General features: G+C 43.9%; 1 protein-coding gene across 1 annotated transcript; it reads left to right on the top strand.

Moving 5' to 3' along the window:
- Positions 1-433: 433 nt before the first annotated feature.
- adi1 (acireductone dioxygenase 1) lies at positions 434-27,687 on the top strand. Its single transcript, XM_068022211.1, has 4 exons — positions 434-647; positions 12,899-13,018; positions 17,166-17,345; positions 23,475-27,687. The coding sequence occupies exons 1-4, from the start codon at positions 531-533 to the stop codon at positions 23,592-23,594; spliced, it is 537 nt and encodes a 178-aa protein (XP_067878312.1). The 5' UTR covers positions 434-530; the 3' UTR covers positions 23,595-27,687.

Here is a 27,687-nt window from a genome sequence, read left to right as displayed (position 1 = left end):
GGAAGTCCCTAAACATTGATTTTCACATGTGAGAGACACCAGCCATCATCTTCCGCCATCAGCAAAAGTGCACCATGTGAAACTATCCCATCGCCAATGGATTTGCTGCATGTCCATCATTTAATGTCCATGGAATAATGCCGATGCTCTGATGATGACGCCACTAAAAAAAAAACCTCATCTGAGTGATCATTAATGATACAGGGAACAATCAACAATCAGGGGACTTTAAAAATGTTATCTGACAAACAATCGTAGTAAAGCACGTCCTTGAAAAGTTTTATCTAGAATAAAGATAAAACAAGCAAAATCAATGAGCTTTAGCCCAGAATGAACTGCGGTCAGTTCCACAAGGACTCCTTCTTCTGAATGCAGGTTTCAAATTCCGAGCCTCCCTCGCCCACTTTCGCAATTTGCTTTGTGGAGTTGCGAACTGGGGGCACGTGATTTCACCAAACCATTGCAGGGGGCGGCGCTGGAACTTGTCCTCGTTCAACAGGAAGGCCGGTGAGTTGCAGGCAGCCGGCGACATGGAAGCCTGGTACATGGACGATTCGGCCGACGATCAGCGGAAACCTCACAAGCAGCAGCCCAATGTAGCGGTGACTCTGAAAGAGCTGCAGCGATACGGCATCTTGTACTGGAAGGTGAGGGAGGCCAGTAATACAGCTCAGGGACGGAGAGGCTGCGCTTGGCTCCGAGCTCTCTCCCGTTAGAATTGAAAGTTGCTTTAATGCAACCTTACTTGCCACAAATGTCTGAAATTTTACTTCTGTTCGCACAAACGGGGCCGTGTTTTTAAAGCTGCATTTGCACGAACTTGTGCTGTTACTTTTCCCGAGATCGCCCATTATAAAGTGCTCCAATTGTGAACATGCCCCCAAGTGTTCAGCAAGTTAGCCAACCGGAGTACAAAAGTGACCAACTCTGACACTGTCATTAACTTGCCACTCTTCTCCCCCCACCCCCACACTTTCCGCATGTCTGGATATTGAATTGTTTTAACTTTTTTTCTCTTTCTCAATAACATCTACAATCTGGAAGCTGTGTGACCTCGGGGTTAACAACAGGTTCCTGGGGTAAATGCCTCCTATTTTCTTACACCTTTCTGATTGTGATATATATTTGGGCGGTGTTCCAACTGTTGTATAAAATGGCTACTGCCAAAAGTATTGACATATCATGACATCAGAGGCCCCATGTATAGGGCAAGCCAAAGTGTACAACATTACTTATCCATACACTCCCCTTTTCATTTAAAAAAAAGTCTTGTCATTTTTGATTTCTCTGTCCTGACACACGCATTTCGCACACAATCTTTAAAGTGTTCAGATCATTTTATGATGCATGTCCAAGTTGTTGCTTGGTTGTCTGGTGTCTGCTGGTTCCTTGGGTGATGTTGCTAGCATTCCTTCTCTGGGGATTGTTGCTGCCATGTTGATTGTTGCTGCTCACTTGTGTTGGTTGGCGTATGGTTGACCTCCGGGCCTGGGATTATGATGAAACAAAAAAAAAGAGGGTGTATGATGCGTGGCAGGTGAATTCAACAGTGAGAACTAGGCCATAGGGAACTAGGGATAAAGAGGGGAAAAATTGCAGAGGCCCAGAGCAAGGCTAATATACTTAATGAGTACTTTGTATCAGTGTTCACTAAGGAAGACAAAATAGTGGTAGAGGTGGAGAGAGTAGAGACAATTGATAGGGTAAAAATTGAAAGGGGTAGGTACGGAAAGGCTGGCTATGCTTAGGATAAATAAGTCACCTGGTCCGGATGGCTTGCATCCCAGTTTGCTGAAGGAAGTGGGGTTGGAGATAGTGAAAGGGCTTGCCATAATCTTCCAATCTTCCCTGGATACGGGGGAGGCGCTAGAGGATTGGAGAGTGGCAAATGTGACACCCTTATTCAAGAAAGGGTGTACAAGCAACTCCAAGCCAGTTAGTTTAGCATCAGTAGTGGGTAAGGTTTTAGAAACAATAATCAGGGAAAAAATCAACATACAGTTGGAGAGGCTTGAGTTAATTAAGGATAGCCAGCATGGATTTGTAAAAGGCAGATCATGCTTGACTAGTTGAATTTTTGATGAAGTAACAAAGAGAAAGTTAATGAAGGGAATGCGGTGGATGTTTGTATGGATTTTAAGAAAGTGTTTGATAAGATACCACGTAAAAGTCTGATTAACAAAATTGAGGCTCATGGAATAGGAGGGTCAGTGTCCAATTGGATTAAAAAAAATTGGCTTAAGGACAGAAAACAGTGAGTCGGAGTAAATGGTTGTTTTTCAGACTGGAGGATGGTAGAAAGTGGTGCTGGGACCACTGCTTTTTTTGCTTTATGTAAATGAGTTGAGTCTTTGAATGCAGAGTAGAGTCTCAAAATTTGCAATGACACCAAACTTGGAGGTGTGGCAAACAGTGCGGATGATATGAACTGCCTGCAACAGGATATCGATAGGCTAGTGGAGTGGGCAGACAAGTGACAGATGGAATTTAATACAGACAAGTGTGAGGTGATGCATTTTGGTTAAAGGAATAGGGAGAGGCAATGCGTATTTAATAGCACAGTTCTAAAGAGTATACAGGAACAGAGGGACCTGGGAGTGCACGTGCAGCGATCTTTCAAGGTGGCAGGATATATTGAGAGAGTGGTTAGTAAAGCGATGGGATCTTGGAATTCATAAACACAGGCATTGAGTACAAAAGCAGGGAAGTTACGCTGAACCTGTAAAGAACAAAGAACAGTACAGCACAGGAACAGGCCATTCGGCCCTCCAAGCCTGCATCGATCTTGATGCCTGCCTAAACTAACACCTTCTGCACTTCCAGGGCCCATATCCCTCTGTTCCCTTCCATTTCATATATTTGTCAAGATGTCTCTTAAACATCGCTATCGTATCTGCTTCCACCACTTCCCCTGGCAGCAAGTTCCAGGCACTCACTGCCCTCTGTGTAAAAAAACTTGCCTCGCACATCCCCTCTAAACTTTGCCCCTCGCACCTTAAACCTATGTCCCCTAGTAACTGACTCTTCCACCCTGGGAAAAAGCTTCTGACTATCCACTCTGTCCATGCCGCTCATAACTTTGTAAACCTCTATCATGTCGCCCCTCCACCTCTGTCGTTCCAGTGAAAACAATCAGAGTTTTTCCAACCTCTCCTCATAGCTAATGCCCTCCAGACCAGGCAACATCCTGGTAAACCTCCTCTGTACCCTCTCCAAAGCCTCCACGTCCTTCTGGTATGGTGGCGACCAGAATTGCACGCAGTATTGTAAGTGTGGCCTAACTAAAGTTCTGTACAGCTGCAGCATGACTTGCCAATTTTTATACTCTATGCCCCGACCAATGAAGGCAAGCATGCCGTATGCCTTCTTGACTACCTTATCCACCTGCGTTGCCACTTTCAGTGACCTGTGGACCTGTACGCCCAGATCTCTCTGCCTGTCAATACTGCTAAGGGTTCTGCCATTTACTGTATACCTCCCACCTGCATTAGACCTTCCAAAATGCATTACCTCACATTTGTCCGGATTAAACTCCATCTGCCATTTCTCTGCCCAAGTCTCCAACCGATCTATATCCTGCTGTATCCTCTGACAATCCTCATCACTATCCGCAACTCCACCAACCTTTGTGTCATCCGCAAACTTACTAATCAGACCAGCTACATTTTCCTCCAAATCATTTCTATATACTACAAACAGCAAAGGTCCCAGCACTGATCCCTGCGGAACACCACTAGTCACATCCCTCCATTCAGAAAAACACCCATCCACTGATACCCTCTGATTTCTATGACCGAGCCAGTTCTGTATCCATCTTGCCAGCTCACCTCTGATCCTGTCTGACTTCACCTTTTGTACCAGTCTGCCATGAGGGACCTTGTCAAAGGCTTTACTGAAGTCCATATAGATAACATCCACTGCCCTTCCTTCATCAATCATCTTCGTCACTTCCTCAGAAAACTCAATCAAATTAGTAAGAGATGACCTTCGCTTCACAAAACCATGCTGTCTCTCGCTAATTTCGTTTGTTTCCAAATGGGAGTAAATCCCGTCCCGAATAATCCTCTCTAATAGTTTCCCTACCACTGACGTAAAGCTCTGGTTAGGCCCCAACTGAAGTATTGTGACCAGTTCTGGTCACCACACTTTAGGAAGGATGTAAGAGTCCTTGAGAGGGTGCAAAGGTGATTTACCAGAATGATTCCAGGCATGGGGGATTTTAGTGACAAGGTTAGGCTGGAAAGGCTGGGTTTGTTCTCCTTCGAACAAAGGAGATTGAGGGGAGATTTCATAGAAATGTACAAGATTATGACAAGGAAAAACTGTTCCTATTAACTGATGATACAACGACTAGGGGGAACAGATTGAAGGTTTTGGGCAAGAAATGCAAAGGGAATATGAAGAAGAACTTTTTTTTACACAGCGGGTGGTAATGACCTGGAACTTGCTGCCCACAGGGTGGTGGAAGCGGAGACAATCAATGATTTCAAAAGGAAATTGAATGGGTATTTGAAGGAAATAAACTTGTAGGGCTATGGGGATCGAGCAGGGGAGTAGGACTGAATGAATAGCTCCATGGAGAGCTAGCATGGACTCGATGGGCCGAATGGCCTCCTATGCCAACGGGATTAAAGGATATCGGGAAAAAGCAGGAACAGGGTACTGAATTAAACGATCAGCCATGATCTTTTTTGAATGGTGGAGCGGGGCCGAATGGCCTACTGCTGCTCCTATTTTCTATGTTTCTATGTATGCCGTAAATGAATCTATGACTCTATGATGGTCGGTCAGTCCCTTGTTACAGTGGACGAACTCAGATCTGTTTCATTAGCTATTTGATGTGAAGGAGCAGCTTCTCCAGTTGAGCGTAGATGTTTGCTGTTGCAACGATAGATCTGGTTGTTCAACTTCACCTGGTGCGACTGAGGTGACGACTTCTTTATGTTAGTCCCAGGTTGCCAAGTAGGCTCATTTTTCTTGAATGCATTGAATGTTTGCCCTCCAACTGTCAGCTCTGGCAATGATTTGGCAATTTTATCAAAGTGACATTTGTCTTTCTGTTGTTGCACTATAATCTTGTCCCTCACACCTGTTACTACTTCTGGCTTCAGTGGTTTCTTAGCTGTGGGAAGTAGTCTGAGGTGCGGCAACTGGACTACTTCCCATGCCTTCAGTAGGTGTGTTTCTCCACTCTAAGATTGCCTTGTGCACATCTGTGCAAGATCTAGTAGATTTCTTTATGATCCTTTTGGCAATTTTCACTGCTGCCTCAGCCTTTCTATTTGACTGGGGATAGTGTGGAGATGATCTGTAGTGTTGAATTTCCCAATCGTTCATGAAGTCTGAATTCTTCACTTGTGAGCTGAGGGCCATTGTTGTTCATCACAATGTCGGGAATGCCAAGAGGACTGAAGTGCGATTTCAGGCATTCTAAGATCTCGCTGGTAGTTGCTGATATTGGCTGGTGTGACTCCCAATAATCCAAATAGTAGTCGACTGTGACGAGATAGTCAGCTGCAGTGAGAGTGAAGACGTCTGTTCCAAGCCTCATCCATGGTCTGTCTGGGATGTCATGAGTCCTGCAGGGTTCTTTAGCTTCCTCAGTTTTATGTTCATTGCAAGCACTGTACTGGCTGATGTGGTCCTTAATCTCATTGCTCATGTTTGGCCAGTAGAGCACCTCTCTTGCCTTCCTCAGACTAGACTCGATTCTTGGATGGCTTGTGTTGACGTGCTTCAGCATCTCTTTTCTCATCTCTTTAGGGATAATAACTATAGTCCCTTTCATCTCCCTTCCTGAAACACTTGAAGAGTTGCATCTTGTGGTGCAGTTTCCTTGATCTGAGCAAGACGCTTATCTGTCAGATTCAACGTCTCCACTGGGTTGATGACTTCCAGAGCATGTCGTGCTGTTGCTTCTTGTTGAATCTGAAAGATTTTGCACTCTGTGTACTAGCATCAACTTCCTTAAATGGGAGCGCAGCTCTCAACAGCATGTCGGTGAGGTACATCTGCTTCCCTTGCTTGTACTTCACTTCCAAGTGATATCTCTGCAAATGAAGTAACATCCTTTGCTAATGCTTTGGAGCAGACAGAAGCCATTGGGCAAACTTTGAGTTGGCTTGTGGTCAGACTCTACCATCACTTTCTCTCTCCCAAACAGGTACTGGTTGAAAAATTCACAAGCAGAGAGAATAGCTAGACACACTTTCTCGATCTATGCATAATGTCATTCAGTTTGTGTTAACGCTGTGGGTGCAAACGTAACTGGTTGTCCTTGCTACTTGGGCATTGCTCCAAGTCCTGTTTCAGTGGCATCACACTGCAGGGTGACTTCCCTGTTGACACCATAGTACCTCAGCACGGTACTGGTGTTGTCGTCACTAGTTGTTTGATGCAAGTGAAAGCTGCTGCTTGTTCTATGCCCCAATACCACTGAACATCCTTTTGCAGTGAGCTTGCGTAGAGGTTCACACCCTGATGCAGATTGGGCAAGAACTTAGCTAGATAGTTCACAAATCCAACAAATTGTTGAGCTGTCTTCACATTTGTTGGTTGCTGCATCTCTGCTACAGCTCCCACCTTATCAGGATCAGGGTGATAGTCCTTTAACTGTCAGTAAATGACCTGTGTACCTGACTTCAGTCAGCTTCAGCTGCAACATTTTCATGTTCAGCTTCCAAGTTCATCTGGCAAGCTCTCTCTAGCAGTCTCACTAGATTCCAATCATGGTCTGTGATGGCATCTTCCATCGTATCTCCACATCCATAGACTAAGATCATGCACGATTGCTTCCACTCCTGGTGGACCATTGACTAGCTGCATTGGTACTCTTCCGGAGCAGTACAAATGCTGAACAGCATGCTCAACTGTGATGGTGGACAGGCCTTGGGGAGTCAGGAGATGAGATACTTGTCATAGAATTCCCAGCCTCTGACCTGCTTTTGTAGCCACAGTATTTATGCGACTGCTCCAGTTCAGATTCTGGTCAGTGGCAACCCCCAGGATGTTGATAGTGGGGGATTCAGCGATGGTAATGCCATTGAGCATCAAAGGGAGATGGTTAAACTCTCTCTTGTTTGAGATCATCATTGCCTGGCTCTTGTGTGGCTCAAATGTTACTTGCCACTTATTAGTCCAAGCCTGGATGTTGTCCTGGTCCTGCTGCATCTGGACATGGGTTCCTTCAGAATCTGAGGAGTCGCGAATGTTGCTGAACATTGTGCAATCATCAGCGAACATCCCCACTTCTGACCTTATGATGGAGGGAAGGTCATTGATGAAGCAGCTGAGGACAGTACCCTGAGGAACTGTGATGTCCTGGGAGTGAGATGATTGACCTTCAACAACCACAACCATCTTCCTTTTGTGCTAGGTTTGACTCCAACCAGCGGAGTGTTTTCCCCCAATTCCCATTGGCTCCAATTTTGCTAGGGCTGCTTAATGCTATACTCAATCAGATGCTGCCTTGATGTCAAGGGCAATGATTTTCATCTCACCTCTGGAATGCAACTCTTTTGTCCATGTTTGGACCAAGGCTGTAATGAGGTCTGGAGCTAAGTGGCCCTGGCAGGACCCAAATTGAGCATCTGTGAGCAGCTTGTTGCTGAGCAAGTGCCGCTCGATAGCACTGTCGACAACCCCTTCCGTACTGATGATTGGGAGCAGGCTGATGGGGCAGTAATTGGCTGGGTCGCATTTGTCCTGCTTTTTGTGCACAGGACATACTTGGGCAATTTGTAGCCACAGTCTTTATGCAGCTGCTCCAGTTCAGATTCTAGTCAGTGGCAACTCCCAGGATGTTGATAGTGGGGGATTCAGCGATGGTAATGCCATTGAACATCAAAGGGAGATGGTTAAACTCTCGTTTGTTTGAGATCATCATTGCCTGGCATTTGTGTGGCTCAAATGTTACTTGCCACTTATCAGCCCAAGCGGTTGTGGGGTAGATGCCAGTGTTGTAGCTATACTGGAACAGCTTGGATAGGGGTGCGGCTAATTCTGGAGCACAAGTCTTCGGTACTATTGCCGGAAAGTTGTCAGAGCCCATAGCCTTTGCAGTATCCAGTGCCTTTAGCCGTTTCTTGATATCACATGGAGTGAATCCGATTGTTTGAAGACTGGCATCTGTGATGCTGGGGAGCTCAGGAGGAGGCCGAGGCTTTTGCACTGATGTGCTGGGCTCCCCCGTTGTTGAGGATGGGGATGTTTGTGGCGCCTCCTCCTCTTGTCAGTTGATGAAGCAGCTGATGTCCACCACCATTCATGACTGGATGTGGCATGACTGCAGAGCTTAGATCTGATTGGTTATGGGAATGCTTAGCCCTGTCTATTGCATGCTGCTTCCGCAGTTTGGCACGCAAGTAGTCCTGTGTTGTAGCTTCACCTCATTTTTAGGTATGCCTGGTGCTGCACCTGGCATGCCCTCCTGCACTCTTCATTCAACCAGGGTTGGTCCCCCGGCTTGATGGTAATGGTAGAGTGGGGGATATGCTGGGCTATGAGGTTACAGATTGTGGTTGAATACAATTCTGCTGCTGCTGATGGCCCACAGCATCTCATGGATGCCTAGTTTTGAGGAGTTAGATAGTTAGATCTGTTCGAAATCTATCCCATTTAGCATGGTGGTAGTGCCACACAACACGATGGTGGTTACACTCAGTGTGAAGATGGGACTTTGTCTTCACAAGGACTGTGTGGTGGTCATTCCTGCCAATACTGTCATCAACTGATGCATCTGCAACAGGTAGATTGGTGAGGTCAAGTAGGTTTTTACCTCTTGTTGGTTCCCTCACCACCTACCACAGACCCAGTCTAGCAGCTATGTTCTTTAGGACACGGCCGGCTACTTCATTAGTGTTTGGCAGTCCAATAAACAAAATCTCTTGCTATGGATTTCATACTGACTATTCCAGTGTATTCAGTATGGAGTTCAGCCAGAATCTAAACTAGGTACTACCACTCTATGACCCCACTTAATGTATCCCTGTTCACATGACAGCTCATTGCAACAATTGTGGAAAGGTTTTAGTTCCTCATCTAAACAATGATCAAATTCTGTCCATCCATTCAATGTCTGTTTGTAGACTCTTTTCAACACTGAGTCTTTTTGTTTCAGCTGCAATTTCAGTTGCACTGATTGGAAATTCATCATCTACTATTCCTATTGTGAAGATTGCACCTTCACAGCCTGCTTCTGAGTCCTCATACAGCAAATGTGACAGTACATCAGTGATAGCATTCTCTTTCAAACTGTGATATTCAATGTTGTAGTCATACTGTGAGAGAAGAACAGCCCACTGCTGCATCCTTGACCCTGCTGTTGTCAATATTGCAGACTTTGGTCCTAGGGTTAGCTACCAGAGGTTTATGATCTTTTACTAGCGTAAAGTTTCTACCCAACAAAAACTGGTGAAATATTTTGATTCTGAAGATGATTCTAAAAGCTTCGATTTCTATCTGCACGTAGTTGCGTGCACTCTTGGTCAGGGTACATGAAACAAATGCTGTGGACTTCTCTGGACCATCGTCCATGACATGACTGGTCACTGCTCCAACTCCATAGTTTGAAACATCACATGTCAGCTTCAGGTCACGATTTGTGTTGTAATGAAGGAACAATGCATCACTCGTCAAGCTTCTCTTGTATGCATTGTAAGCTTCTTATGCTTTAGACCATTGCCATTTCATATCTATCTTCAACAACTAATGTAGTGGAGCTAACACCATTGCAAACTCAGGCAGAAATCGCAAGTAGTATTGGACTATACCTAGAAAAGGTCTGAGCTCGGATATATTTTTTGGCTTTGGGCATTAACTATAGCTTCTGTCTTCTCTTTCACTGGCTGTAGTCCTCTTCCATTGATTTTCAAGCCAAGGTGCCTCCAAGTGATATTCAACGTGGAGTAATTCATTCCCTCCTCCCAGACTTCATCAGATTAATCAGCAGGCGGTTTCCTTGCCCACTTTGAGGTGAAACTGTGAGATTTCATGAGGTCATAAAAATGAGTGACCTTTACAGAAGAGGTACTTCCTCAGGACTTGGTGGACTCTAGGCTATGTAAATAAGTTTGATCATCTCCTCTTGGATATCAGCCTACCATCACCATGCTCCAGTGCCTTTCTTCCTGTGGACACCAAATTCATAATGTGGCTGCAGGTAATTGTGAGGATGAATGAACTCGGGCAGAAAGGACATGGTCTCCATTCCTACAACATGCTAATGACTGGTGTTACGAAAGTGCCTCTATGTTTTGTTAAATACATTTTTTGAGGATTCATTTTTGTAAGATTGAAGAAATGTTAAACTTTGGGGTTTTCAAAAGGGGGGGGGGGTGCTTGTGAAGGCCACTTGACTTTTGAAAAACAGTCCCTGGAAATGTTTTTTGAAAGGGGCACTGAGAGGTTTTGTGAGGAAAACCAGCATTTCTGGGAAACCACCTGACTTCCAGCTCTATAAACAACAGACATTTGGACATCTGGAGACGTTGTTTACAAAGAAGTGACAGGTCAAGATTGATAGGTCAACCTTTTGACTTCTGTCAGTTATGCTTTTGAATTGTTTTGAGTTGCAGGTGAACTATATAAAAAGGGAGAGAACTTCCAAGGAAAGAAGAGAATTCCCAAGGAAGGAGAGAAGACCACACCCCAGCTCAGCTTTCCAGCATCTCTCTAAAAGACCCTGAGAAGTCCACTGTGTCAACTCATCTTGTCTTCTGTCTTTGAAGAAAAGCCTGCTAAACTAATTCTCAACACTGCCTGAAAAGAACTGTTCTAAAAGATCCCAGTGACCGTCTACCTGTACTCAGAGGCCAGACAGTATGCCAGTTTTGAAACACAACATAATCTCATCTGCTGTTTCTTCAAGAATGAACAAGTATTTAGCCCAAGTGTTTTTTGTCTGTAATAGAGCTTTAAAAACAATGAATGTGAGGGGCTAAGGTAAAAAGGGAACTTTAATATTTCAATCTGTGTGTTTATGCTTTACTTCATTAATGGTTAAGACTAGTTTTATAATCTGATAATTTTGTTGTGTTTTATTCTGGGATAAAAATGGATTCTCTGATTGACTGTATCGGTAAGTGGGAAAATTTAAATATATGTTGTGACCCGTGGAGAAGTGGAACGAGAATAAACAGTGCACTCCTCTCAGCACGGTTATGACACTGGTGATAGAGTTGCAACACACTACAAGAAACCGGCATTACCACAGGTACAAAAGATGAAATAATTTTTTTTTTTTAAGAAGTGGAAAAACTATACTGGAAAGTATATGTGACAAACCAGGCTGCAATAAGTTATACCATAATTGCACAGTTGAACATACAAGCAGTGAAAGCAACCCTGGAGAAACATATTGAGAATGGTTTAGTGCTAAGGATGTAACCTCAAGCAGAGTATCTTTGTTCCCTTGCCACTTCTCATGCATGACACTGTAATATGCTTCAATCATAGAACTTGGTGCATCACTACACGAAATTACATTAATTTATAAGTTCCCATAAAAATGAAAGTGCGATTATGTAGCCATTTATTTATAAAACCATGCATCTAATGTACTTTTTCCGTACAGAGATGTTAATCTATGTACTTGTATCCAAATTGAAATGAAGTACCAGGCACATGATTATCAGTAAGTACTTGTCTCCAAATTTACTTCTTTCAATTTTCAAAAATCAGAAATATTTGTTTTCTAGCCTTTTTTGTTGCTGCAGACAAGAATAAAAGGATTATGGGAAAATACTCTTCATTCTGCTTCCAATCTATACAGCCAGCTAATTCTGAACTACTGTTTCAAGTTTTGTTGACTTGATGTTAATATATTGAATTCTAGGGCCTGCTAATTTTAATGTTTTACTTCATATTTTCATGTGCTCAATTATTCAAAACAAAAAGTATGTCTCATAATTGTCTCTATGCTCATCTCCCAGTCCAAATCTTTCTATTCCTCCTGTCTTTATCTCCTCTCTCTCTGCCTGCCTCTGTATATCTGAGACAGCGTGTATTTGTCTCTAAATCGCACGGTCCCTTTCTTTCTTTCTTGTAAGTTTGTCCTCCTCCAGTTCCCTCTCTGATTAGCAAGTCTTCTAACATGCTACATGTCGCACATGCAATTGTTCTTTTCTTTCCTTCCATCCTGTTCTTCACTCTCTCTCAATTTTTACCTTTTTTGAATTTGCTTTGCTGCTTATTTTCTTTCTGACTTTTTCTCCGAGAGGTTTGGACTGGGGAAGGTTTATCACAGAATTGTTACAGTGCAGAAGGGAGGCCATTTGGCCCATCGTGTCTGGACCGGCTCTCCAAATGAGCAATTCACTGAGTGCCATTCCTCTGGCTTCTCCCCGTAACCCTGCACATTCTTCCTTTTCAGATAACAGTCTATAAGATCAGGGCACTACTTGGCATTTCTATGTGACTTCTTGCTTGGAGATCAGGAACAAGTTCACATAAAAAGTGAAGAATGTTAAAATAATTGTAAAAAAGGAAAATAAAAAGTAACAAAAGGTAGCTGGATTTAAAAATTGACGGTAGATATGAGTATAAGAAAAAATTCTGCCTTTTTGGAATTAATCAAGATGATTAGTTTATGCTGACAGTGTAAGTTAACACAGTTAATCTGTATCAGTTAGCAATAATGGAGGGACTCTACATCATATTCTTATAGACCTCATATTTGTAGTTTAGTTACTAATCTGTAAAATTTGTAGTATCGTTGACATTTAGTGCATCAAAGCCCTAAAAAGTCTCCTTGTCAGAAAGGTTTCATCAGATAAAATTTGGACTATCATTTATCATTCCTGTTGTTGTTCCAGGCGGGTTTTTGGAATGTTTTTAAAATTACTGGTCGCCCTGCTGTAGTTTCTCATTTTACTACATATTCTGTGTTCTTGCTCTGCAGTTGGATGCTGATAAGTATGAGGAAGATCCAGAGCTGCAGAAGATTCGCAAAGAGAGGAATTACTCCTGGATGGATATAGTAAATATACACAAAGATACGTTGCCGAATTATGAGGAAAAGGTAATTGTTTACTTTATGGTTTGCCTGACTTTTTTTATAATGAAGTTGTTAGTCCATTTTAGAAGAGTAATCTGGTTGTAGTGGCTCACTGGTAGTACTCTCGCCTCTTGAGTCAGAAGGTTGTGGGTTCAAGTATCATTCGAGAGACTTGAGCGCAGACTCTGCGCCAGCACTCCAGTGCAGTACTAAAGGAGTGCTGCAGTGTCGGAAGTGTTATCTTTCAGATGAGTTGTTAAACTGAGAGCCTTCTGCCCTCTCAGGTGGATGTATGGATCATATGGCACTATTTCAAAGGAGTGCAGGGAACCTCTCCCTGGTGTCCTGGCCAATATTTATCCTTCAATCACCTTCCAAAAAATAGATTATCTGGTCATTTTTACGTTGCTATGTGCAAATTGGCTGCTACCTTTGCTACATTACAACAATGACTACACTTCAGATGTACTTCATTAGCTGTAAAGAACTTTAGGATGTTCTGAGGTCGGAAAAGGTTCTACGTAAATTCAAGTGTTTCTTTAAATGCCAGATTGGCTCAGTTGATAGTGTTCTTACCCTAACCCCACTACAGAATCTAAACTGACACTTCAGTACAGTACTGAAGAAGTGTGGTACATGCCTTTTGGGTGATGATAAATCAAAGTCTATTTGCTCAGGTGGATGTGAAGTGGCATTTTTGGAAGAAGGACAGGTGCTTTCCTGGTGACCTGGCCATTATTTACCCCTGAAATGCTACTATCTAAAACAAAGTAGTGGGCCATTCACCTCATTGATGCTGAATGGGATCTTGCTGTGCATAAATGTGGTCCCGCATTGCCTGCGTAACAGATACCACTTCAGAGTAATTGATTGTATGTCAATCACTAATAAAATGTTATAAAAATGAAAGTCTTATTTTGTAAAGTACTGTAGTTTTGAAAATTGAGACTTAGGCTGGAATTTAACGTGACCCATGTGGGGCTGTGGTCTGGGAAGTGGAAGCCAGAGATGCACAGAGACTTGCACACTTTCGCAGTGTCAGTGAGCTCCATGTATCAGAGGCAATGAGAGATGGGGATGAAGTGCCTGGGGGGTCTCCAGGTTCCCATCCCTCTCAGGTCAGCAGGAAGGCACAAATCTACCTCACGATGGCAGAGGAGCAACAGCAGTCTGCATCTGGGGGCTCCTCTCGGGGCGCTCCTGATGCATACAGCGGCCCCTTGTCCCCGCTGCCACTGACACTAGCAACTCAGAATGCCAGGATAACAGAGGGTAGTCCTGAGACTGCTCAGGGTCACCTCAACATGCGGGTGCACTCACAGCCTTGGGCAGCCAGAGGGTGGCTGCCAAGGTCATCCCAAGCCATGGGGCAGCTTAATCAGCCACCTGCCTCTGGCGAAGGGGGATCAACATGCAGGAGCACTCGGAAAAGATTTAAGAAATCTCTGTAACTGCACTTAGGTTTCACTGGTGTGATTTTGATCTGTGTTAATATTTGTGCAACGTTCTGCAAACTTTCGAGTTCTCCTTTTGCTTATTTATATCTCAAGTAAGTGATGATGTATGAAGTGAACTTTTTCTTCTGCATGAGATGGAGACTTTGGGGAGGTGCACCAGTGGACCACAGTGTGTTAGAGGGAAAGGTGAGATTTGCCCTTGCAGGTGAGTGCTTTTGGGGGTTCCAGTAGATATGAATGCCTGAATTTAGATTGACATGTCAGTGGCTGGCAGACTGCATGGGTCATGAGCCTCTGATCAGGAGAAACGCCTGAGTATTAGAGCCTCCCGAGCCTCCCTTGCACCCAACTCCTGCAAACCTCCAACTGCTTTCCCCGGACGTCCAGGTGGCTGTGCCCCCTCCTCCTCCTCAAACCCTTCACCTTCCTCGTCGAGGATGCCTCATGCTGAACAATGACCTCAGCATCCAGGGCCTCCCCCCTCTGCAGCTCCAGGTGATGTAAGGCGCAGCAGACAACCACAATGTGAGATACCCTTGCTGGTGAATACTGAAGGGCACCACCTGAGCAATCCAGGCACCTAAATCATATCTTCAGAAGACCTAGGGTCTGTTCAATGGTGACTCTGGTGGTTGCATGGCTTGCATTGTATCATTCCCCTGCTTCATTCCGTGGGTTCCTCACAGGTGTCCCATGAGCGGATAACGCCTGTCTCCAAGTAGCCATCCTTGCAGGCATTCAGGGGGGCTGAATAGTGCGGGCACCTGGGAGTTCCAGAGAAGGAATGCATCGTGACTGCTTCCAGGATAACAAACACACACACCTGCAATATACCCTTATGGTGGTCACAGACAAGTTACACGTTCATCGAGTGAAATCTCTTTCGATTTATGAAGGCCCCTGGCTGACCTGCACGAACTCTGATGGCCACATGTGTACAGTCAATCACTCCTTGTGATTGACGCTGAAGCCTGTGGCTCTCTTGGCCTGACTGGCCTAATCAGTCTTGAACTTGATGAACTGGATGGCCTGCCTGAATATACCATCAGTTACCACCTTAATGCAGTGCTGTGCTGATGCTTGGGAGATTCCGCACGTGTCTCCTGTGGAAGCATGGTATGAGCCTAATGCATAGAAGTTCAGAGCGACTGAGACCTTTAGTGCCACCGGCATTGGATGGCCACCCACGCAATTGGAGATGATCTCCGTTGCCGCCATTGAGATATCACAGTCTCTCTGGACAGGCGCAGTCTTCTAAGGCACTGGCGCTGTGACGTCTGCAGGAAGCTCAGCCGTTGCCAGTAGACCCTGCCTACTGGGTAGACTCGTCTCCTCGCGGGTGTTTGCTCCCGGCACACTCTGTGGCCTTCTGCCCCTCCCCCATTTCCAGGCTACAGCTGGCCAGCAGGTCGCTGATTTCCCTGGCCACTTGGCCGCCTGTCCCTCCTTGTGCCGATCTTTTCCTTGCTGGAGGACCCTCCTCCAGAGTTAACAATGCCCATGGCAGCAGCGTCCCAAAGATGTATCGGGGACAGCTTTTTGCTGCCTGTTGCAAGGACAGGCACGAGCAACCCCCCCCCCCCCCCTCCCCTCCCTGGGATAAATCACAGAAGCTGTGCTCCTACAAGGAGTATTAATCACTCAAGTGAGTCCTGGTGAGCCAGCAATATCAGCCCAGACCTTGGAATTTACTGCTAAATAAAACACACAAAACAGAAATACTCCAGGACCTGAAACTCCTTCAGTGAGACCGCAGTTGTCGCTCATTTAAAGCTGCCGGGTCTGTGGCCCATGCACAGAATGTAAAATGGCACGGGGAGATGTAAAATGACTGTCAATTGGCTTTTTAATTACTTCAATTGGTCATCAGTTACCTTAAATTGGACGGCAAGCGACATTCTCATCTCGCCGGCTGTTTGAGCGGTAAATGACGATCTGGCGTCATGATGCCGGGGACCCGGCTGCCCGAGTTGATGAGGTAAAATTCCAGCCTTTGTCTTGGAAGTAAAGAAGCCTGCTGTTTGTTCATTTGGTCAGCAGGAGGCAGCATTGCTGTATGATCTGAATGTTGCTGCGGTTGGTGATTGACTGGTTAAACCTTTCAGTACCCTCCTCTGTGCTTGATGTAAAAAGATTTTCTCCCTCCAAATGAGCTATTGCTGTACTGAATCAAAAGGAATATTTTATCACATCAGAATGTGCTGTTTGTGTTTGAAAGAAAGTAGCTGAAACAAAATGATCGTGCTGCCTAGCATAGAGAACTCAAAATTTTCAGCCTGGCAACTCTTGTGTGCATGTCAACACGTTTCACAAAACATGGCAAAAATATAATTATAGATAATTCCTAGCTGAGTTTGAATCACCAGCTCACTGACATTTGAGCTGACCTCTTCGCAGTGAATCCTGAACAGTTCATTAGTTGGATTTCTCCACTACCGTGCAGCAAACCAACCATCTTATAGCGGAGGAAGATCATAAGCCACTCTCCTGGGCCACTTTGCTGCTGCACAGCAACCTGCCTCCTATCAGCTGATCGTAGAACAGTATTGATTCAGATTGTCGCACTCACTGCTGTGCAGACACTAATCATGGAAGTTTAAAAAAAAATTATGTTTGGGCAAGGTAAGACACTCAGGAATGAATTAAAAGATGACAATCCTTAAATCGTGCCAGTGTTATTTTTGACATCAACTGTGTACACTTTTTTTTTTTAGATTAGGTCCTTTTTCCAGGAGCACATTCACTTGGACGAAGAGATTCGCTACATCCTCAATGGGAGTGGATACTTCGATGTGCGAGATAAAGATGACAAATGGATCCGAATTGCCATGACAAAAGGAGACATGATAACACTCCCTGCGGGGATCTATCATCGATTCACGTTGGACGAGAATGTAAGTTTTAACAGACAGCATCATTGAGTTTATTGATCACCACGGAGGTCAGACAGGTAATGTTAATGCTGTTGATGGTGGCATTTGCTTGAAAGCTTAATAACAATATTTTTAAAATACTTGCGCTTGACGAGCTTTCTTGGAACATGTAGCATGTAGGACGGACTGATCCATATTCAGCTACTGTTCACCTGGAACCTTTCTCCACTACAGCCTTCAAAGTTCTCATTTGAATATTTGCTAATAACACCATGTGTTATATAGTCGGTCGGAAGGAGCTACAAGTTAGTAATGTAATTGAGAAATGTTCATTTTACAGCATGCATGACCTGGAGGGCCTGTACTAAAAAAGGACATGGAATCCATTGTGTCCTGTAATGTGCATTAAGATTGCTCTGCTACATGGTAGAACATGGTTTGCATCAACGATATAAGTATTGGGAGAATTGAGATGTACTCAATGTTCTGAGCCGTTCAGACAACTAGTGGCTGCTCAGACTCCTTTCTACAGATAATTGCAAGTGCTGCATAGTACTACTTGATCCAGAAAGAGAATACTCTATTGTTAAACGGAAAGCTCTCTGTACTAGGAACGTTATTGATTGAATTGAGTGTCAGAAAATATAGAAGGTGGATTGCTCTTGTGTGGTTTTTTTCTTCTTTGTCACAAATTTTCTCCTCTCCATGTCTAAAGGTGGTTTCTCCTTGCTGCAGTTTGGGGTCCGAGGGTCCATTGCCCTCTGATACCTCGACCAGGTGGTCAATCTTCATGTGTAACCCTTGACTGGACATCAGCAGGCTATTTGAGTGAGGCAGGCCAAGATTGTTAAGACCAATCTTGTCCAATGTCCCCACACCCACCTTCAGCAAGGGTGACTAGAAAATAAGAAGGAATGGGAGCCCTCCATTGATTTCCTCTTCTTCCTAAACCACATTCCCAATCCAGGGGTGTTAATCTCCATTATAACAACCCCATCACCATGCACGGTGAGATCAGCTATCTGTCTAGATCAGAGATTAAATTTGATACTCTTGCCTGTATAGTTTAGCTACTCCCGAACCAACTGAGGCATTGAGGAGAAGCTTATTCTACAATGTTAATACTTCTCATTTCTATAGTACGTTTTGCCTCCGGAGAATCCTTGGCATCAGGTGGCATTACTGTATCTCCAACGCAGAAGTCCTCTAGGCTGCCAACATCCCCAGCATATACACCCTACTGAGCCGGCGGCACTTGAGATGGCTTGGCCATCCCCAAGGATGCATTGTACAGCGAGCTTGTCACTGGTATCAGACCCACCAGCCTTCCACGTCTCCGCTTTAAAGACGTTTGCAAACGCGACATGAAGTCCTGTGACATTGACCATAAGTTGTGGGAGTCAGTTGCCAGTGGTCGCCAGAGCTGGCGGACAGCCATAAAGGCAGGGCTAAAGAGTGGCGAGTCGAAGAGACTTAGCAGTTGGCAGGAAAAAAGACAAGCGCAAGGGGAGAGCCAACTTTGTAACAGCCCCGACAACCAATTTTATCTGCAGGGCCTGTGGAAGAGTCTGTCACTCCAGAATTGACCTTTATAGCCACTCCAGGCGCTGCTTCACAAACCACTGACCACCTCCAGGCACTTACCCATTGTCTCTTGAGACAAGGAGGCCAAAGAGAGAGAAAGAAAGAAAGTACCTTTTAACCTAGAAAATTATCCTAAGATACTACACCGAGGTTTAAAGAAAAAAATGGATATTGAGACAAAGAAGCAGAGATTAGAATAACGAGAGGTGATGTCAATAAAAAATATAAAGTTCTTAAAAGGTTTGACAATGTAGATACTGAGAGGCTGGTTCCCTTGGCTGGAGAGTTTCGAACTATGGGTTGTATCAGGATAAGTAATTAGGACTGGGAGGAGAGGTAATTTGTGAATCATTGGAATTTTCTACCCCCAGAAGGTGTGGATGCTCATTCGTTGACTATATTCAACACTGAAATCGATAAATTTTTGGATTCAAAGGGTTTCAAGGGATATGGGGATCGGGCAGCCAAGTGGAGTTGAGGTCAGAGATCAGCCATCATCTTATTAAATGGTGGAGGAGCGGGTTCAAGGGGCCGAATGGCCTACTACTCCTCATTTCTTATTTTCTTATAAAAGAACCTATGATCAGACACTGCTCCATATCTTGGGGTAGAGTTTCTCCTTGGTTGTGCGGGTTACTTTGCCGTAATTCACCCGAAACTGGCATACAAGAATGAGGAATTTTAAGCACAAATTACGCCCACTGCAAATCGAGTATCCGTGAATCTTTTCTGTTAGATTAAAGAGCTTAGCGTTGGAAGCAGACCCTGCTGTTGAAAGAGGCTAACTACCCCACCCCCGAATGAATTAATCACCATTGGGAGTTTCTGCTGTTTGAGGAAGCTGTAAAAGTGAAGCTGGTTCTGTTGTGAGCAAGGACACTGATAGGAATGTTTAAAAACTTTTGACTCTTGAAAATAAATGTACTAAGAGACTGACTACTGCACCCCAATATAACTAGGAAATAGTTCTCTGTATTTTTACATTATTTTCATAACTTTAAATGGGGTTGCTCACAGATGGTGGCTTGACACTGATTAAAAATACTTATTTTCTGCGATAAACCCATTTTCAGCTGTATTAATTAAATTGCACCAAGTTACTGCGTTTAAATATATTATGAAATATTTTTGAAGTGCATTTTTTTCATAACATTTTAAAAAGCTGCCTGAAATGCTGTATTGTTTCATGGCAGATTTTCTGTTTGCTGATATGCAAAAGAGTTTGAGTGGAAAATCGAGGGGAAGAAAACACTTTTCAAAACTAGCGTACTTTTGGGTGCCTTTTGCACTCTGATTGCTGGTTATGCCCAAAGTGGAAACTCTTGAGCCCATCGTACAATCAAGACCTGTGGATCTTGTGTCTTTCACGATGTTTGGTTAATTCTGTTTTTAATGTCTTGGGCATAGTTTCCTAATGCAAATGCTGGCAGCAAACCATTGAGCTTTGTAGCACAGAAAGAGGCCATTCATTCCATCATGTATGTTAATTCTTTCGAGCTAATCTCGCTGCTTTGCGCTCTCCCCATTTCTTCACCTCTACCTCAAATGTTAAGATGAAATGGTCCTCTGACAACTACTCGTTGTGGCAAAGCAGTCCATGCTCGAATAACTGTACAAAAAAAATTTCCCCAACCCCTCTTAGTAACAATTTCAAATTGAATACCCCTCATCACCAACTCTTCAAGAGTAAATAGACTTTGCCAATTCACTCTGCTCAAAACCATTTATAGTTTAAAAAATCTCTAATCAAGTCTACATAAGAACATACGAAATAGGAGCAGGAATAGGCCATTTGGCCCTTCGAGCCTGCTGTGCTATTCAGTAAGATTGTGGTTGATCTGATTGTGCCCTCAACTCCACTTTCGTGCCTGCCCCCCATAACCCTTGACCCCCTTGTAGATCAAAAATATGGCGAACTCAGCCTTGAATATATTCAATGACCCAGCCTCCACTGCTATCAGGTGAAGAGAATTACTAAGGTTAAGAAATTCCTCATCTCCATCTTAAATGGGAGGTCCCTTATTTTGAAACTGTGCCCCCTAGCTCTAGATTCCCCCACGAGGGGAAACATCCTCTCAGCATCTACCCTGTCAAGCCTCCTCAGAATCTTTTATGTTTCAATAAGATCCCCTCTCATTCTTCTAAACTCCAGTGAGTATAGGCCCAACCTGCTCAACCTTTCCTCGTAAGACAACCTCTTCATCTCAGGAATCAACCAAGTCAGCCTTCCCTGAACTGCCTTCAATACAAGTGTATCCCTCTTTAAATATGGAGACAAAAACTGTATGCAGTACTGTAGGTGTGGTCTCACCAGTGCCCTGTATATTTGTAGCAAGACTTCATTACTTTTATACTCCATCCGCCTTGCAATAAAGGCCAACATTCCATTTTCCTTCCTAATTACTTGCTGTACCTGTATGCTAACATTTTGTGATTCATGTACAAGGACACCCAGATCCCTCTGTATCGCAGCATTTTGTAGTCTCCCCCTGCTGCAGTGGAAATAGTCCCAGTATTTTGAGTGTCTGGTAATTCTAGTTTTTTGTTCTTGGTATCATCCAGAGGTTGTGGCAACTTATCAAAGAAGCAATGATTATCTCCCTTTTTTAACATATGGAAAAACAAGTCCTGGAACTGCTTTTTTTGAAAATTATTCCTGTTAACATATTTAATGTCTATAACACTTTTATTGAATTTAGGAGTAAATGAATAACTCACTGAAGGTTATAAACTGACAGCCTGACAAAAGGTTATAAAGTTTGAAGAATTTAAGAAGGTTGAGGCAAAATCCTCAGATTTCTGTGAAAAACTTCAATAATTCTGCAGCTAAATTTAATCTTTGTTTGCATGAGAGGACGAGAGCTTGGTGTAGTGTGATGATAGTAGAAGACTTACTCTGGCTTTAAATAAAATGAACAGCGCTCGATTTTGACCCCTCGATGAAGGCGGGCGCATGCTAAAAACAGCCCTGCTGGCAGGCATGCTAGTTCCCATCCCGGGTCATTTTTCTGGAGCTGGAATAGGGGAGGGGGAGGGGCGGTGTGGAAGGGGCAGTGCTGCCTGTCCACACATGGTGGGTAGTTGATTAAACTAATTAACAGCCTGTCAACAGAGGCTGACTGGGATTTTCCATTCAACATCCAGGACTCTGTAGGCACGGGGGCCAGTCTTAGCTACCTGGAGGTGGCCTCCCATTGGCAGGCTCCCTGCCTGCCTGCCTGCTTGCTGCAGTAGCCGCAGTGCCCTGCAATTTCTTATTTAAACATTAAGAATGTTGGAGAGAGGGCACCTCCATTTTGAAGCGCCCTCTCCCTTGCTTACCTTCCATTGCAGACTGCTGCTCCTTTCAAGCTGGAAAGCCTCTGATTAGCCCTCCAGCTTCACGACTCCGCCTGCTGTCCTTAATTGGACAGCGAGCCCACCCTCTGGCCATTAATTGGCTGCCCTGGGGAAAATCACATTGAGTGACACTTTCCCACATAGTGCAGCTTTTGACCCACATTTGAGACTGATGGTGGGATTCCAAAGCCTGCAGGGAAAATCCTTCTCAAGGTGCAAGTTGCGTATTGTGTGCATGCAATGTGGCTACTGAATATCACATTATGACTACAGTACTCTCTCTGGATCTGAAACACAGTGTACTTCAATTGAGGCTAGAATATAGCTATGAAAAGATTCCTTTATGCAGGGGTCAGTGGCAGATCTGAAGACTTCCATAACCCTGTAAATTGTTTGATAAAGGATTTAAAGAAAAATATTTGGGGGGGAAGAGGGAAATTGAACTCAAATCTCAGCAGACTCCAAGCAATTGCCATTCCTGCAGGTTTGTGATGCACCTGGAATTGACTAATATCACTCTGTAAGACCTTTAGGCACACAAGGTGACAAAACTGGTCCTGTGGGCCTCTGCACCTTCCATTGTGTGTTGAATTTGATTGTGGGTGGCGCGAAAGAAAATAAATTAATATCTGTGTGCTGTCAAGAGAATGCTTTGATGCACTTTGTAGTTTTTATGGTTAGTTGACAGGTACATTAAAGACTGCTTTTGTCTATTACTGGGCTATGTAAATTCTAGTTCTGGTTTGGCAAATAGTTCAAAACATCTTGTTTAATCTAATTGAGTTTTTCTGACGTCACTTTTTTTTTTAAAAATGGCAACAGGTGCACAAAACTTTAAACCTAATTCAGGCAGAAGTAGGAATTTGTTTTTCTTCCAACCATACACCTTCAGATAATTGAACTATCGCTGGGCCTCTGAAATTTGTTTTTTTTTGTATAACTGGCGTGGTCTTTAGAAAGTAGTCAAGTTGACTTTTTTCTGATGTTGTCCTCTCCAGTATCTTTGTGCTGGCCTGACCAAGATTGAGATCTTGGGGAGCACCCAGAATCGGGTCCTCTGAGTACTGTTTCAGGAACCCCACATGCATTTTACTAGTTGTTAACATGTTTACTTTCCTTTGCTAAATAAAAGTAATCAAACTACATAAGACCCGAGCCTTGTAGCTGAAAACAGATTTGTAGCCGACAGCAGCAGTTTATATGGTAACAATGATTTTTATGTTGCAGAACTGTGTAAAGGCTATGAGACTGTTTGTTGGAGAGCCTGTTTGGACACCATACTATCGCCCAGCTGATGAATTGGAAGCACGCAAGAAATATGTTCAATTTCTTAACCAAAAACTATAAATTCTATATAGTTTCAGCTAAATGTGTGTCAACTTATGGTTTTAATTCAACAAGAAATAACGAGGAACATTTTGTTTAAATTTGAAATTTTTCTGTTCTTCAGCCACCACTGATAAGTCGTTAACACTAATGAGTTTAGAAACTTAAACCCCATTACAGAACAAATAAACTTTAACAAAACCAGTAACTCATTAACTATGGAAAATAATTTGCTTCATGTCTTCCTACCACAAGCCTAGATTGCTTTGCCTGTTTTATGTAATTCATGTCTCTTTTGACTTTATTTTGGCTGCACTATGGTAGAAAAATCTACGCTGGTAATTTGAATGCTGTCTTTTCCAAACTATCGACTGAATAAGAGAATGTGCGTTCATATTAATCAACTACCACTTTCTCAAACACATACACGTAGCATGACACTAATAATCTAAGATGTGAGTTCAAATCTTACCATGCAGTTCGTGAATTTGAATTCACTTAGTTTTTTGTTTCAGGTTTATTTTATTATCAGTAATGGTGACCATGAAGCTACTGGCTTGTCGTAAAAAAAAAACACAACTGGTTCACTGATCTTTAGGGAAGAAAACTCACCCAGTCTGGCCTATATGTGATTCCAGATCCAATGCACTGTGCTTGATTCCTGACTTTCCTCTGAAATGGTCTAGCAAGTCCCTTAGTTGTGTCAAATCACTACAAAAAGATGTAATAATAAAACTGGATGGACCACCCAGCATCGACCTCGGCATTGGATTCGGACAAGCCAAAGGCACACCCTGCCCAGTCAATCTTGAAAAGTTCTCCGCGGTAACATCTGGGAACTTGCGCCAAAATTGGGAGAGATGTCCCACAGATTGGTCAAGTAACAGCCTGACATAGTCATAATCACACGACTCCTCCATCGCCATACCTGGATATGTCCTGGCCCAGAGGCAGGATGGTCTCACAAGAGGTGGTGGCACGGTGGAATACTGTCGGGAGGAAGTGGGCCTGGGAGTCCACAACATTGACATGAAATCTTACGGCATCACGTTAATGAATCAGTACTGTGCTATGTTGAAGACTTGGAGGAAGCAATGACGGTAGAAAGGTGGACTTCAATGCCCACTACAAAAGTTGCTTGGTTGTACCACCACAGATCGAACTGGCTGAGTCCTGAGCAGCAGGTGCCGAGACGAAATAGATAAGTTCAAAACCTACTTGACCTCACCGATCTACCTGTCACAGGTGCATTTGTGTGACAGTATTCTTAGGAGTGACCACCCCACAGTCCTTGTGGAGACAAAACTCCTGTCTTCCCACTGAGGACACCTTTCATCGTGTCGTGTGACACTACTACTGTGCCACATGGGAAATCTCTGAATATGACTGCTCCAAACTGGGTATCTGTGAGGTGCTATATTGCACCATAATCTGTAACCCCATCGTTCAGCCTGTCCCTTACTCTACCATGACCATCAAGCCACGTGATAGCTCTGGTTCAATGAGGAATGTAGAAGAGCATGCCAGGAGCAGCACCAGGTGCACTTGAAAATCAAGTGCCAACCTGATGATGCTAGACCACAGGATTACATGCTAAACAGTGGAAGTAGCATGCTATAGACAGAGCTAAGCCATCCCACAACCAACAGATCAGATTGAAACTCTGCAGTCCTGCCACATCTAGTTGTGAATGTTGGTGGACAATTAATTAACGGCAGGAGGAGGCTCCATGAACAGCCCCATTCTCAGTGATGGCAGAGCCCAGAATGTAGGTGAGAAAGATAAGGCATTTGCAACCATCTTCGTCAGTAGTGGATCACAGCCTCCTCCTGAGGTCCCCACCATCACAGAGTCAATCTTCAGCCAATTTGATGTGATATCAAGAAAGAGCTGAGCACATTGGATACAGCAAAGGCTATGGGCCCCAGCAACTTCCTGGCTTTAGTGCTGAAGGCTTATGCTCCAGAACTATCCAGGAATCGAGCCAAGCTGTTCTACTGCAGCTACAACACTGGCATCTACTTGACAAAGTGGGAAGTTGCTCAGGTATCTCCTGCCAACAAAAAGCAGGACAAATCCAATCCGGCCAAATACTGCTTTTTCAGAGTACTCGCAATCATCAGAAGTAATGGAAGATGTCGTCGACATTGCTATCAAGGGGCACTTACCAATTTCCTCGCCTACACTCAGTTTGGGTTCCACCAGGAAAACTCGGCACCACACCTCATTACAGCATTGGTCTGAATATGGACTAAAGAGCAGAATTCCAGAGGTGAGGTGAGAGTGATTGGCCTTAACGCCAAGGCAACATTTGACTGAATGTGGCACCAAGAAGCCCTTATAAAATTAACAAAATCCGGGTAGAAGCGGAGATGATGAAGGTAATGGATGGCGTGAAAATTAGGGGACAGGAAGTAATGGAAAGGCTGGCTATCCTAGATTGGATAAATCGCCTGGTCCGGATGAATTACATCCCAGGTTGCTAAAGGAAGTGGGGTTGGAGATAGTGAAAGGGCTTGCCATAATCTTCCAATCTTCCCTGGATAGGGGGAGGTGTTAGGGGATTGGAGAGTGGCAAATGTGACACCCCGATTCAAGAAAGGGTGTAAGGACAGTTCTGGTAACTACAAGCTGGTCAGTTTAACATCCGTACTGGTAAGGTTTTAGAAACAATAATCAGGACAAAATCAACAAATACTTGGAGAGGTTTTGAGTTAGTTAAGGAGAGCCAGCACAGATTTGTAAAAGGCAGATCGTGCTTGACTAATCTAATTGATTTTTCTGATGAAGTAACGGAGAAGGTTGATGAAGGAAATGCAGTGAATGTTTATATGGATTTTAAGACTAGACACACAAATACTGCAGGTCAGAGGCTGGGAATTCTGCAGTAACTCACCTCCTAACTCCCCAAAGCCACCTTTCCACCATCTACAAGGCGTCTGCTGGAATATTCTCCATTTGCCTGGAGGAGTGCAGCTCCAAAAACTCTCAAGCTTGACACCATCCAGGACAAAGCAACCGACTTAATCGGTACCCCATCCATCACCTTAAACATCCATTCCATCCGTATACGGCTCACAGTATGTACCATCCACAAGATACACTGCAGCAATGCACCAAGGTTTCTTTGATAGCATCTCCTAAACCCATGACCTCCACTGCCCAGAAGAATAAGGGCAGCAGGTGCATGGGAACACCATCATCTCTCAGTTCCCCTCCAAGCCACAGATCAGCCTGACTTGGAATTGTATCACCGTTTCATCATCATCACTTGGTCAAAATCCTGAACTCCCTACCCAACAACACCATGAGTGTATACCTACACCACATAGAGCACAGGGGTTTGAGAGGCTAGCTCACCATCACCATATCCATAGCAATTAAGGATGGGTAACAAATGTTGGCCTTACTAGCAACACCCACATCCTGTGAATGAATAAATACCAAAAAAAAAAGGAATAACCGATTTCTCCCTTTCCCCACCTTCTCGTATTTATGGTGTGGAATTAAAGAAATAGTCTAAAAAGGCTCATCAAATCAAAAATACTTAAGGAAACTTTTAAATGAGTAATTCATAGATTTTGTTTTGGATTCCAAGATGTAGTTGATGAGAAAAACTTTGTATGTATGCATTTTTAAAGGGGAGGCAGTGGCGGAGTGGTATTGTCACTGGACTAGTAACTCAGAGCCCCAGGGTATTGCTCTGGGGGACATGGGTTTGAATCCCACCATGGTAGAAGGTAGAATTTAAATTTAGTCAGTAAAAATCCAGAATTAAAAAGCTAGTCTAATTGTTGATTGTTGTAAAAACCCATCTGGCTCACTAATATCCTTTAGGTAAGGAAATCTGCTGTCCTTACCTGGTCTGGCCTATATGTGACTGCAGACCCACAGCAATGTGGTTGACTCTTACATGCCCTCTGAAATGGCCCAGCAAGCCACTCGGTTGTATCTAACCACTACAAAGTCAATAAGGAATGAAACTGGACAGACCACCCGGCATCGACCTAGGCACCAGAAACAACAACGACAAACACAGCCTTGTCGACTCTACAAAGCCTTCCTTATTAACAGCTGGAGGCTTTTGCCATACTCACCACATTATACCTTACAA

Source organism: Heterodontus francisci, chromosome 3 (genome assembly GCF_036365525.1).
Source record: "Heterodontus francisci isolate sHetFra1 chromosome 3, sHetFra1.hap1, whole genome shotgun sequence".
Taxonomy (NCBI): Eukaryota; Metazoa; Chordata; class Chondrichthyes; order Heterodontiformes; family Heterodontidae; genus Heterodontus; species Heterodontus francisci.
Note: the sequence above shows the minus strand (reverse complement) of the source record. Positions and strands in the feature narration are given on the sequence as shown.

Excerpts from the sequence above, each read along its gene's own strand:
- adi1 (XM_068022211.1), top strand. The coding sequence starts at position 531 with ATGGAAGCCTGGTACATGGACGATTCGGCCGACGATCAGCGGAAACCT. Across the intron at positions 648-12,898 it reads ACGGCATCTTGTACTGGAAG|TTGGATGCTGATAAGTATGA; the intron begins GTGAGGGAGGCC and ends CTTGCTCTGCAG. Across the intron at positions 13,019-17,165 it reads TGCCGAATTATGAGGAAAAG|ATTAGGTCCTTTTTCCAGGA; the intron begins GTAATTGTTTAC and ends TTTTTTTTTTAG.